This window comes from Schistocerca americana, chromosome 2 (assembly GCF_021461395.2).
Source record: "Schistocerca americana isolate TAMUIC-IGC-003095 chromosome 2, iqSchAmer2.1, whole genome shotgun sequence".
Taxonomy (NCBI): Eukaryota; Metazoa; Arthropoda; class Insecta; order Orthoptera; family Acrididae; genus Schistocerca; species Schistocerca americana.
Genome location: NC_060120.1, coordinates 900798704 through 900813509, shown reverse-complemented (window position 1 = coordinate 900813509; position 14806 = coordinate 900798704). Strand labels below are relative to the sequence as shown.

At 38.4% G+C, this 14806-nt stretch overlaps 1 protein-coding gene across 1 annotated transcript in view; it reads left to right on the top strand.

Annotated features, from left to right (window-relative positions):
- The window catches only part of LOC124595889 (protein O-glucosyltransferase 2-like), a 96620-nt gene that overhangs the window by 56370 nt on the left and 25444 nt on the right, over positions 1-14806 (top strand). Inside the window, exons 3-4 of the mRNA XM_047134797.1 lie at positions 10518-10729; positions 10810-11057. Of these exons, the coding sequence (XP_046990753.1) occupies positions 10518-10729; positions 10810-11057 (460 nt within the window). The remainder of the gene's footprint in view (positions 1-10517; positions 10730-10809; positions 11058-14806) is intronic.

Sequence of the window (14806 nt, the reverse complement as noted above, 5' to 3'; positions counted from 1 at the left end):
TTTTTAATGTAAATTGGAAAATTAAAAAAATCTATTCACCACGTGGCAGCAGGGGAACACATACACAAAAGGGTTTAACTTTCACAAGCTTTTAGAGCCAATGGCTCCTTCTTCTGGTGGAAGAGTTGAAGGGGATGGAAGAGGGGTGAAAGAAAAGGATTGGAGAGCTTTAGGGAAAGGGGTACAGTTTATAAAAGTCACCCAGAACCCCAGGTCAGGTGAGACTTACCAGAGGGGATGAGAAGGAAAGCCTGATTGTTGGGAACAGCATCGTATTCTGTATGGAATCATCTGTTAAAATTCCTGGGACCAGTTAAGTTTCACATGGTCCTATTCCAAATCCCATGCCACTTTCCATGATGTTGATCTCATCCTCACCAAAGGCCAGCTACACATTTCTGTCCACATCAAACCCACTAACAAACAACAGTACTTACATTTTGACAGTTCCCATTGTTTCCATGTCAAATGTCCCCTTTCATACAGCCTTGACATTTGAGGCAACTATATTAGTTCAGATGCAGGCTCTTTACAGCAATACACCACCACTCTCACTTCAGCCTTCACTGGACATAATTATCCCAACAGTCTAGTCCAAAAGCAGAGTTCCCGGGCCATCACTTCCAAGCCTGGTACTGTTGTTCCCTCCAAAATACAACTTTGGAGCACACCACTTGTCATCCAGTATTATAATGGTCTTGAATGTGTCAATCAGCTACTTCAACAAGGCCATGAATTTCTAAAATCCTGCCCTGAAATGAGATCCATTCTGTCTGAGATTTTGCCCACTGCACCTAGAATAGCTTTTTGTCACCCTCCCAATCTCTGCAATATCCTTGTCAGACATTATGCTCCTTCTGCACCCATCTCCCTGCCCTATGTCTCCTACCCCTGTGACCATCCCCCATGTAAGACTTGCCCTATACACCCTCCTACCACCACCAAGCAACCCTGTAACTGGCAAAACATATACTACCAAAGGGAGAGCCAGCTGTGTAACAACACATCATATATCAGCTGTTATGTAAACACTGTTCAGCCTTTTACTTCGGCATTACTACCAACAAGTTATCAATAAGGATGAATGGGCATAGGCAGAGGGTGTATACTGGCAACTCGCAATATCCTGTTGCAGAGCATGCTGTACAACGTGACATTTGTGACCTCAGCACCCTGTTTCACCACGTGCGCCATCTGGATTCTTCCCCCAGACACCAGTTTCTCAGAACTCTGCAGGTGGGAACTAGCACTACAACATGTCCTTGGTTCTTGCCACCCACCTGGCCTTAATTTACATTGATTTCTTCCCTCTCAGCTTTTCTGCATTGTAACTACACTTTGCTTCACTCCATATTAGTTTTCTACATCTTTCATTGTCTTTACCGTCTTATTTTTCACTGCCCTCCCCTTACACCTATGTTACGTACAATGCATTTAGCTTCCCACTCTTATTAATTTGTGCACAATGTTTCAGTAGTAATCTTCGTCTTGCATAATACCCTGTCTTCCACTTTTAACCTCTCAGATTTTCAAATCTCGTCCGATCCAGTCCCCAACGATCAGTTTTTCCTTCTCATCCTATATGGTAAGTCTCCCCTGACCTGCAGTTCTGTGTGACTTTCCCAAAATCTGCCCCTTTTCCTAGACCTCTCCAGTCCTTTTCCTTCATCCTTCTTCCTTCCCCTCCAACCGTTCTGCCTGAAGAATGAGCGACGGGCTCTGAAAGGTTGCCAGCCACTACAGTTTTTTATGTGTGTGTTCTGCCGCCACTTTCTGAGTAGATTTTTAATCTATACAAAAAATAATTTTATAAATAATTGATTGTTTTCATTGTTATACACTGCAGTAAACTTTTCACTCTCACTAGCTTGTGCATGATGTTTTAGTATTAATCTCTGTCTTGCATATTACCCTACCTTCTACCTTTAAGCTCTCAGGTTTTCAAATCTCATCTGCTGCAGTCCCCAACAATCAGTCTTTACTTCTCATCCTGTCTGGTAAGTCTTCCCTGGGTGACTTTTCTAAACTGTACCCCTTTTCCTAAATATCTCCAGTCATTTTCCTTCACCCCTCTTCCTTCCCCTTCAACTCTCCTGCCAGAAGGAGCCATTGGCTCCGAAAGCTTGTGAAAGTTTAATCCTGTTGTGTATGTGTTCCCTTGCTACCACTTGGTGAGTAGGTTTTTTATCTGTCCATTTACGTTCTATTATCAATAACTGATTATTTTCATTGTTATATCAGTCAGATTTGGATCTTCAACAGCATTCAGCAGGATCATAGAACAGATGGAAAACTTGAAAAGGTCACTGTCACATTAATTTACAAAACAGTCTTATATAAATTCACTATCATTTGTGATTGTACCAGTTTTCATTATCTTTGTTGCATATACTTAGTGTAAGTGCAGAATTCTTCAACATTTTGTTCCTTGTGTTTTTGTTTTAATTAGGACAAAAGTTTTGCCATCAAATTAACATTCCATCAATTTGAACACTGTAGTATTGGCAACTCATATACACATAACCACAATAAATTTTCCATCTGAACTTTCAGTATGAAGGCTGAAGGATCAAGTAGGGTCAGTGACAAGCTATATTGCTACTGAGTTGACTACACTCTTCTAAGCCCTGAGTCTTTGCTTTGTTCACTTATTTATTAGTACGACAAACAAGAGAGGACTATGTATTCACATCAGTGAGAACCACATCCAGTAGTGGTAGCAATCATGGTACAATCTTAATGTTGGCCTAGGGAGGAAGAGGACGATAAGAGGAAGTATTGGCAAGTGTAGAGTCAGTTGAGTTGGTAGTGTAATTGCGAAGGCCACGAAGAATTTTTGCTGTATATTTGTTATTCTAAAAATAAGTAATGCTGTCTGCTGTCTGCAGGTTGTTTTGAACACCACAATGCTTTATCAGACATGGTTGTATTAAAATGTAAATGTCATGTGACTAGGGCCTCCCATCGTGTAGACCGTTCGCTGAGTGCAAGTCTTTCGATTTGACTCCACGTCGGTGACTTGTGCGTCGATGGGGAGTGGAGAAAATCTCTGACCCAGCCGGGAATCAAACGCAGGCCCTTAGGATTGACATTGTGTCACACTGACCACTCAGCCACCGGGGGCGGGATGGTTGTAATAGAAGTGGAATACCCTTGTCTTTCTATTGCCTTAGAACTGACTTGTTCTGTCAGTTAAAGGTAGACATGCAGTTTGGTGCTGTCTCCAAGCCTTAGTGAAATTGGGCATTTTTATCATTAACAAATCACTGTTAGCAGTGAAAGAAGCACTCTGTGACAGGAAAAATCTTAAGAGGAGTTGAATGCCATACCTTTTCTAACTTACTCACTAGTCCACCAAGCCACATTCTTGTGTAAGGCATCAATAATTTAATAAATATAAACCACAGCGAACTACAGGAACTAGTTACATGTGAGTGTGCTGATCACGAAGTAAACAAAGAAAATTTCGTATTTCATTCCAGATTTTACATTGTTTTAATCAAAAAATTGTCTAGATGGAAATTTATTCAAACAGACACTAAGCTCTGTTTTCATCTAGGATAGTGTAGGCAGTGTGTCACATGGATCCATAATTTTTGAGATATTTTATGAAGCAGAGGGCCTAAGGTGGCAGAATTTCCTGAATATCCAGTGTTTAGGGGGCAGAGGGGGGGGGGGGGGAGGGGGGGGGGAGGAGTGAGAAGAGGCAGAATGGTAAGTATATCAGAAACTTTAGTTAAAAACAGCAAACACATACCACATGATATAGTTTCATTGTCGATGACAAAGCTTTACCAAGGAAACTGTTTAAATGCCTCCATATTTGTATTCAGTGCGGTAATCCATATCAGTAAAAAGTGTTAATTCTTCTCCTGGAAGCAAGAATAATAATGTCAGTTATTTAAAAAAGAAGCACCAAAGAAGTCATTCATTTATAAGTTCTATAGATTTCATCAACAAGGAGAACCTTCAGGGTTGTGGAATGCATCAAGATGTATATTAACAAAAGACAAAGAAACTTAATCTGTATACTGTATCAACAATAAGCTATCACTATACTGGTAAAAGCTATTCATGCTTGTCTTATGCCAATGACATAATCAACGGAATTAAAACAAAAGCTGCTACTTTGTATGGGTAGTGGCGTGGGAGGGGGGGGGGGGGGGGGGGGGGGGAGCTGCTGCTGTCGTCTCTGTTATGCTAGGTAGCTGCTGTTTATCTGCTATTGATAGCTTGATATTTACTTGATTACAGTGGTATATTTCAAACAAAATATTTGTCAGGATTTGTAAATACAGAGTACTTTTTAATGTACTTCAATACCTGTCATGCAACTTTGCAACAAACATTGCTACTTGCTATGCATCTAACATGATTTTTCAATCCTTGAATAAAGAGAAAGAGTAGCTAAAGAGGCACATTTTTAATTTTCTTTTGAATTGGCAGGGATTCCCCAGTTTATGCTTTATGTGAGACAAGAATATGTTAAGTAAATTTTCATGGAAGTACATAAATCCATTCTGAACCCTAGACAAGGAGGCAAAATCCATGTGAAATTTATTTTTGTGTCTTGTATTGTGATTGTGTAAAAAAGAAGAAGCAAGAAATAGATATATTGGAAAGTTAGTGTAACAATTCCAAAATTTCAAAATTTTAAACATAGCTGAAGCAGCAACTGTTGAAAATCTTCACGGTAAATGATAACAGCCAACCAGTTGCAGAATAAATATTTATTAAAATCCTTGGCCATGGTTTCAGTATATCTAAATATACCTTCATCAGAAGCAAAAATACACCTGAACAGGAAGACACCTTCATCAGCAAAAACCTTAGCAACATAATTCAGATAGAACACTTATAAGACTTAAGTAATCATGAAAAATACCAAAGAATTACAAGCACAAAAACTTTTAGTCACTTGAATGAGATTTTCACTCTGCAGTGGAGTGTGCGCTGATATGAAACTTCCTGGCAGATTAAAACTGTGTGCCGGACCAAGACTCGAACTCGGGAACTTTGCCTTTCATGGGCAAGTGCTGTACCATCTGAGCTACCCAAACGTGACTCACACCCCGTCCTCACAGCTTTACTTCCGCCAGAACCTTGTTTCCTACCTTTCAAACTTTGCAGAAGCTCTCCTGTGTACCTTGCAGGACTAGCACTCCTGAAAGAAAGGATACTGCGGAGACATGGCTTAGCCACAGCCTGGGGGATGTTTCCAGAACAGAGTCTCGGTCCAGCACACAGTTTTAATCTGCCAGGAAGTTTCATATCAGCACACACTCCACTGCAGAGTGAAAATCTCATTCTAGAAACATCCCCCAGTCTCTGCAATATCCTTTCTTTCAGGAGTGCTAGTCCTGCAAGGTACACAGGAGAGCTTCTGTAAAGTTTGGAAGGTAGGAGATGAGGTATTGGCAGAAGTAAAGCTGTGAGGATGGGGCTTGAGTTGTGCTTGTGTAGCTCAGATGGTAGAGCACTTGCCCGCGAAAGACAAAGTTCCCAAGTTTGAGTCTTGGTCCGGCACACAGTTTTAATATGGCAGGAAGCTTTTGTCACTTACTAAAATCACATCCTGCAGAGGAGATGCATAAAACAATCGTGCCAAAGGTGTTGTCAGTAGTTAAAATTAAAATATCACCTCCATCTGTACAGCTTAATTATTAAGAGATGGTCAATGTGAACACAGCAAATATCAGTACTTAGCCTGTTGACTAATGTGAAGAGGGTGCAGGAGCACTAGGGCAGACAATCTGACTGAGAGAGGACACTTTTAATGTGCACGAGTGTCCCATGCATATGATAAGTGCCCTCTCTCAGTGAAATTGTCTGCCCTAGTGCTCCCACACCCTCTTCATGCTAGTTCACAGGCTGAGTACTGACAGATGCCATGTTCACGTTGACCATCTCTTTATATTTATGCTGTACAGATGGAGGTGATATTTTAATTTTAACTACTGACAACACTTTTGGCACAATTGTTTTATGCATCTCCATTGCAGGATGTGATTTTAGTAAGTGACTAAAAGTTTTTGTGCTTGTAATACTTTGGTATTTTTCATGGTTACTTAAAGCTATAAGTGTTCTATCTCTGTTATGTTGCTAAATTTTTTGCTGATGAAGGTGTCTTCCTGTTCAGGTGTATTTTTGCTTCTGATGAAGGTATATTTAGATATACCGAAACTGTGGTCAAGGATTTCAATAAATCTTTATTCTGCAACTGATTGGCTTTTATCATTTACCGTGAAAATTCCAAATTTGTTTAAAGGCTTCTGCAAGATATGCTCATATCTATCTGCTAAATAAACACTTCATTTACTTTAAGTACACATCAGCAAATGAAAATATCCAAAATAAGCCAACACACTTTTGCATTTGGTCAACCTAATGACAAAAGCTTCTTAGGGCAAAACCTCTGAAGCAGATATCTTGATTAGTTTATCTGTGTATGGATTTTGTTTTAAATTGTTATCTCACATGATCCCTAGGAATTACTTTATGCACTGTGTTTCATATGGCGTGTGACATTTAGTGTCTGCTTCTGGAGCTGACAGGTCATTATTGCTTGTTTGAATCTGCATAATATGAATATTTGTGAGATTAAGATTTAAACTTGTAACACTGAACCACTTGTAACCCTGAGCTCTGCCTGTTTAGGTTGAGTTTGGAACCTTAATTGGTAAGCTTGTGTCATCAGCAAACATTACTATTTGTGAATCACCCTTAAAATCATTGGAAGATTGTGTGTGTGTATAACAGTAGTTTGAAAACTTGAAAAAGTTATCGGAAAAAGGAACGACTTGTCCCAGTGGATCTTTTCTTATATTTCAATGTAGTCTTCCTGTACACAAATGCACTTGGTCCAGCGATATTCCAATGCCTTGTTGTCATATCGAAAATTAGATTCCTCCAGGCCTACAAAATACCTTTAAACTTCAGCTGTCATTTCTTTGTTTGAAGATAATCTGTCACTGAGGAAAATTTTGTTTTTGGGGAAGAGATGAAAGTCTGATGAAGCCAAATGAGGTGAATAAGGCAGGTTTGGCAACAATTTGTATCTTATTTCATGTATTTTTGCCATGGCAACAGCACTTGTGTGTGGGCAGACATTGTCTTGATGAAAGATGACTTTCTACCTTTCCAAACCTGGCCTTTTTTGCATATCTTTTGCTGTAGTTGGTCCAGGAGGTTAGTGTGATATCGTCCTGTAATTGTTTGGCCAGTGGGAAGATAACTAACAGCAGAATCCATTTTGCATCCCAGAAAATTGATGCCATGACCTTTCTGGCTAACCGTGTTGCTTTTTTTTTTTTTTTTTTTTTTTTTTTTTTTTTTTTTTTTTTTTTTTTTTTTTTTTTTTTTTTTGTGTTGGTGAATCAACATATTTCCACTGTTTTTACTGTCATTTTGTGGCCAGAGTATAGTGGTGGAGTTTCATTTGTGGTCACAAACTGGTGCAAAAAGTTGTATTATTTGCTCTGTAAACAGGTCAAATGTTGTTCAGACATTCCCATTCTGAAGTGTTTCTGATTGTGCGTTAAGAGTTGCAGCAACCATCTGGCAGATAATTTTGCTATATCCAGTTTGACTATTAAAATGTGAATGCCCATTCACATGAAGTTCTTATAGCAATTTCTCACACTTTCAGTCAGCATTCCCCCTTGACCATTTTTTGCACTTTTGTAATAATTTCTGGGGCAATGGTACATCTAAACTGTCCCGAGCAAATTGAAATTAGTTTCTCCAATTGGAAACAATTGAATATAATGGAGCAATGGCAGCACTACCACAATGAAAATAGCAAACATCATACATACAGCATAAGCTATATGTAGTTTTAAATGTAAACAGTCACCAGATGAAGAACCTCTTGGTTCAGAACTGTAATTGTGCTTATTTGTTCTTATTAAAGAGCATTATTAACAGCGGCTTGTTGCTATTTTTACTTTATTTTAAGAACTAGACTTTTTTCCGAGGCTTGCCCCTTCATGTATTCAACAGTTATATTGAACATACCTCCTCCTCCCTCTCTCTGTTTGCCTTTCCTCCCTCTGTGTGTCCACCCAACCTTCCAACCTCTCTCTCTCTCTCTCTCTCTCTCTCTCTCTCTCTCTCTTCCTCCCCCTATCTTTGTCCGTTTCCTCCACTTCCTCCCTCTGAGCATATCTTTAACCCCCCCCCCTCCCCCCCTCTGACCACATCTTCATCCACCTCTCTCTTTCCATCTCTGCCTTCATCTCTTCCCTTTCTACCTGCCCACTGCCCCTGTACACCTTCCACCTTCCTCATGCATCTCCCCCTCCTCCCCTCTCTCTGTCCATTTCCTCCTCACCTTCACTCTGTCCATCCCCTCCTCTATCCATCCCCTCCTCTATCCATCTCAGCCTGTCCCCAGTCATACTCATTGGCACATGTAAACCTTGCAATGCAGTTCAATAAAGCAGCTACTTCCACAACAAGCTTGTCATGTAGGGCAGGCTACACATCAGAGGCTTAAAAATGATCTATTTGTCCCTGAAATACAGGCTGCCATGCAAAGGAGACCAATAAAGCAGGCCAGTGCTACTACAACACAACACAACACGTCTGTCATGCAGGGCAGCTTACATGTCAGTGCCTGGAAAACCGTTCCTTGCCCCCCGAGATGTAGGCTACCCTGCAAAGCAATTTGATTTGACTGGCTGATACTGTTCCCACACCACATGACAGTTGTGCAGGGCAGCCTACATGCCAAGGGCTGGGAAGAACACGTTTTTGCCCATGTCTCTGCTCCTATTGGGGCTAGGAATTTATAAACCTCACATTACTGATACTGGTAAGACGAAATATGGCTGAAATCGATACATGGGTTTGGGAGGAGATCCCAGACATACACATATATACTGTGTTTTATATGTATGATAACAGAGTAACCAATCAGGTTCAAATTTATGGTCTTTTGAAGTAAGTTCCTAATCTTTTCACTACTTTGAAATATTATCAAGGTGTGAATGAATATTTTTGAAATTTTCTTCATGTGATACTTTATTATAAGTAACTGTATCACCTGTAAAAAAAAGTCTAAGATTACTTTAATATTGTGTGCCATGGGAGTAATATATAGTATGAATAGAAAGGATCCCAACACATTTTCCCTGGATATGCCTGTAGCCCCTCCTATGTCTGTTGATGACTCTCCGTCCTAGATAAGATGCTGCATGTTCACTGCCAAGAAATCCTTTGCCATTTGATCTCACTTCTGTTAACAAAGATCAGCATGGTACTGAGTGACGTGCATTTTGGAAGTCAAGAAATAATGTATGTACCAGAATGCCTTGATCCATGGATTTCAGGATGCCTTGTGAGAAAAGTGCAAGTTGGGTTTCATGTGATCATTGTTTTCAAAACAGTGTCAGTTGTCATGGAGGAGGTCATTCTATTCAAAATGCCTCATTTTATTTGAACTCAGAAAATGTTCTAAGGTTCTGTAACAGATTTGTCTCAAAGATATTGGATGGCAGCTTTGTAAATCACTTTCGCTACCCTTCTGCATAGAGGTGTAACCTATGCTTTCTTCTATTTAAAAGGTCACAGTTTTGTGTTTGAGAGATCTGCAACATTACATATGACCAGAATTTCTTTGGGTTTTGTGTCAGGTCTTCCAAGACAATTCTGCTGCAGTAGTCACTGAGGCTACACAAGTTGCCCTTTTGACAGGAAGAGTTTCATTCCATATCATTCTATTTATATTCCTATATAATGAGAGACTTCTTCAACAATTTAATTTGGTTTTATTTTCATTTGATCCTTTAGGGTTACATTATGTGCGATGGGTGTATGTTTAATATAGAAAACACCAAGAATAGGAAACATTCTGTATCTCTAATGTTACAGGGTGCAGTTCCTCTTGCAACCAATTCTCATTTTCTGGGTAAGCCTTTCTCTGCAATATCTTTCCTGCCAATGGTATTACTTTTGTTTGAGAGTCAGGAGAGACTGTGTGGTGTTAGAAGAACAACAAAGAGATAGTGGCAGAATGAAATTTAATTGATTGATGAGAGAAAAAGACTGATACAGTTTCCAATTACAATCCTCCATTTAGTTTTCTCATGAAGGATCACTGTGTGTTTACTTTACCAAGTGTCTCTCTTCATTGTGTATTGGTGTCCAGAGAGGACAGTGGCCATGAGTGACTTATGCAAATGTGAATATTTGTGTGTTATGTCTGTGTCTGATTTAAGTACTTACTCCAAAAGCTAAATAATATCTAGCAGTCTTTTTTCAGTGTGCCCGTCTGGCTTTAAGTGCCTTCTCTATGTTTTGACTATTATTATTCTTTTCATATCATTCCATTATCTCTCTGACATGAAGCGTTTCGAATACTGCTGAAAGTAGTGTCCGTGGTGATTAATATTTTGAACTGTGTCATTGCCAATGAGAGGCTAAATGCAGTGTATGAGGAGAACAGCTATGCTTTTGTATATGGTATTTCTGTCATAAAAAGGAAGAAAATAAGAACATGAATGTCTTTTCCCCAGGACCCATCTTTGCTGAGGACTGTTACTGTCCAGTTGAATCTATTTCTGAGTGGTTAACCAAGTTTGGCTGTCAAAGAGAATATGAACAGATTACAGAAGATCTTAAGCCATTTCCTAATGTGAATCTCACTGAAGTCAGAAGAAGCATTCTTAAAAAGTATGACAGTCCAGGCAGCACTAGCCTCTGTAACTATGTCATTAAAGATAATGAGGTATTGCTATTTCTTCCTTTTTAAGCAAGGTACATGAAATAATGGAACCTAGTATTTTTAGATTTTTGTTGTTGTTTTAGATATACAGAAAATGTTACGGCAAATATGTTGGTTTCAAGATGTTCATGGATGCCATATTATTATCATTGGCACGTAAAGTAGTTCTTCCAGATCTGGAATTTTTCATGAACCTAGGAGACTGGCCACTTGTCAGCACTGAAAAGGGTCCAAAAGTGCCAGTATTTTCTTGGTGTGGTTCTGACGATACAATGGATATTGTTTTACCTACTTATGATATTACTGAGGCAACACTGGAATGCATGGGCAGGTATGACTTATTTTGCATGAGTATTAAAAGATAGAAATTTCCATCGGTTTCGTTCAGGGCAATATTTTTGACAGCAACTAAATATATGTAATTTTTGCTAATATTCTATTGTTTTGCTTTATAATTTAACAAACTCACTTATGGCATGTCAAATTTGCACATGATGTATCTATAATATGTTTTGTGGAAATCATTTTTAGAGTGAAGTGAGAAATATTAAGAATTTTACATACATCTGAAATTTATTTTCATAAGCTCACTGTTCATCAAATGTTCATTAAACAAAGTTTATTTGTATTGAAATACTCCCCTATGCAGAAAAAATACCTGTTGTTTCAAGGTAAGTATTGGTATCTTAAGGTCTATATGTACATAGCTACTCCACAAATACGAACACCTGTATCTCTCCATGCGAGCTATGATTTCCGTTCTTTTATTACGATGATCATCTCTCCCTATGTAAGTCAACATCGACAAAATATTTAACATTCAGAGGAGAAAATTGGCAATTGAAATTTTATGAGAAGATCCTGCCACAATGAGAAATGCCTTTGTTTTAATTATGTCCACCCCAAATCCTGTATCATGTCCATGACACTCTCTTCCTTATTTCTTGATAATACACAACATGCTGCTCTTCTTTGAATTTTCTCAATGTCCTTTGTTAATCCTATATTGTAAGGATCCCAAACCACGCTGCAGTACTCCAAAAGAGGATGTACAATTGTTAGTGTAGGCAGTCTCTTTAGTAGATCTGTTGCATCTTCTAAATGTTCCACCAATAAAACATAGTCCTTGGCTCGCCTTCCCCATGACATTTTCTGTGTGTTATTTCCAATTTAAGTTATTTGTAATTGTAATTCCTAGATATTTAGTTGAATTTATGGCATTTAGACTTGATTGATTTATCATGTAATGGTAGTTTAATGGATTCGTTTTAGCACTCATGTGGATGACCTCACACTTTTCATTATTTAGCCTCAAGCGCCAATTTTTGCACCATACAGATATTGTACCTGAGTCATTTTGCAATTGGTCTTGATCTTCCAATTGTAATGTCTCTTGCAGCAGTCTCTCCGTGATATTTTCAGAAATTTTATAAATTATATAACTCAGTACATATCTCGAAATATCTCTTCTTATCTTACCGATTATCAATGCAAAGTAGTTTCAAGCCCAATTATTCCTTGGAGCATCCATTTACTCCATGGAATAGCTTCTCTGCTATCTATGTTTTCTCTTATGAAAAGAATGAAGGAATGCTTGCCGATTAGTCGTGAAAGAAGGAGGATGTATATGTATGTATTGTTGAGCTAGTCGCCATCTTGATGAGATTCTGTATGACAAGGAATTTAATACATGAACTAAACTAAAGTAAGTGTGTTCGCGTATTATTTAACTGATTATTATTGACAGTGTCTGCTTACTACGCTGTGTTGCACGGGATCAGTGGGGAACATCTGATTTACACTGGATGAACCTGCCGTCTTGTATGCTCAAGATATCCAGTTACTTCAAATAACTAGGCTAACACGGTCATACCAGCAGATCTCCGGTCTTCCCCATGTGATCACCGAAAGTTAATAATTATTACAAATGTTTTCAGGAGATCGACTGACAATTTTCGTCGCACCGAGACTTCGAAATGGCTTCACTGCCATATGGAATTTAAGTTAAGCTCAATTTAATCAGGATAGAACAGCATTGAACTGTGTGAATGTGATAAGCCTGCTTTGTGAATGAAAATTCCCTTAACATACGCATGTTTTTACTATCCTGTTCAGTGAAGCTAAATCAGGCCAGTGTGAGAGAGGTTTTTAAATTTTAGATCCCACAAAAAAAATATTAAACAATGACTTTATTAGATGATAAACTAGAGCATTGTCTACAAACAACTGAAGATGGCTGCTCAGATTGTCTCCTAAATAGTTTATATAGATAAGGTACGTAGAGGGTCTATAATACTACCTTGGGGAATGCCAGAAATCATTTCTGTTTTACTTGCTGACTTCTGTAAATCACTACAAACTGTGACCTCTCTGACAGGAAATCATGAATCCAATTGCATAACTTGGATGATATTCCATAAGCACACAATTTGATTACAAGCTGCTTGTGAGGTATGGTGTCAAAAGCCTTCTGGAATTCTAGAAATATGGAATCAATTTGAAATCCTTCATCGATAGCACTCAACTGTTCATGTGAGTAAAGAGCTAGTAGTGTTTCACAAGAACTACGTTTTCTAAATCCATGTTGACTAAGTGTTAATAGATCATTTTCCTCAACATAATCCATAATGTTCAAACATAATGTATGTTCCAAAATCCTGCACCATATTGATGTTAATGATATGGGCCTGTAATTAGGTGGATTACTCCTATTTCTTTTCATGAATATTGATGTTTTGTCTGCAACTTTCCACTCTTTGGGTATGGATCTTTTGTCAAGTGAGCAGTTATATATGATTGTTAAGTATGGAGCTATTGCATCAGTATACTCTGAAACGAACCTGATTGGTATACAACCTGGATTGGAAGACTTGCTTTTATTAAGTGATTTAAGCTACTTCACTGTTCCAAGAATATCTATTTCTAAGTCATATTGACAACTGTTCTTCATTCAAATTCTGGAATATTTACTTTGTCTTCTTTGATGAAGGAATTTTGGAAGGCCGTGTACAGCACTGTAATCAATACTGTTTCCATTGCTATCACGCAGAGAAGGTATTGACTGTGTCTTGCTGCTGGCATATTTTATGTGTGACCAGAATCTCCTTGGATTTTCTGCCAGGTTTCAAGACAAAGTCTCGTTGTGAAAACTATTATAAGCATCTCGCATTGGAATCCATGCTAAATTACGAGCTTCTATAAAAGTTTTCCAACCTTGGGGTTTTGAGTTTGTTTAAATTTGACATGCATTTTTTGTGGTTTCTGCAACAGTGTTCTGACATGGTTCGTATACCATGGGAGATCAGCTCCATCATTTGTTAATTTATTTGGTATAAATGTCTCAATTGCAGTTGACATATTACTTTGAATTCAAGCCACATGTGATCTGCGCTTACATTGTTAATGTGGAAGGAGTGGGGATTGTCTCTCCAGAATTTTTGTCTGCTTTTGTGAATAGATATATTTTTTGTTTATTTTTAGTGGATCTGGGAGTTATGGTATTTGACCTCACTACAACAACCCTGTATTCACTAATCACTCTATCCATTTTGATGCTTGTTATAGCACAGATTATCTGTTGCCAAGAGATCAAGTGCGCATTTACTATTCCAGTGGGCTCATGAACCAATTGCTCAAAATAATTTTCAGAGAATGCACTTAGCACAATTTCAGATGATGCTTTTTATGTATGTCTGGATTTAAACATGTATTTTTGCCAACATATTGAGGGTAAATTGAAGTCACCACCACCTATAATTGTATGAGTCAGGTATGTGTTCAAAATTAGACTCAAGTCTTCTTTGAACCTTTCAGCACTGGAAGGTCGGTAAAAGGATCCAAATATTATTTTATTCTGGTTGCCAAGAATGACCTCTACTCATACTAACTCACAGTAACTACCTACTTCAGTTTTGCTGCAAGATAAACTACTTCTCACAACAACAAACACACCACCACCAACAGTTTAAGCTGCACTTATTTCTGGCTTTAGCCAGCTTTCAGTGCCTATAATGACTTGAGCATAAGTGCTTTCTATTAGTGCTTGAAGCTCTGATACTTTCCCAACATTGCTACAATAAT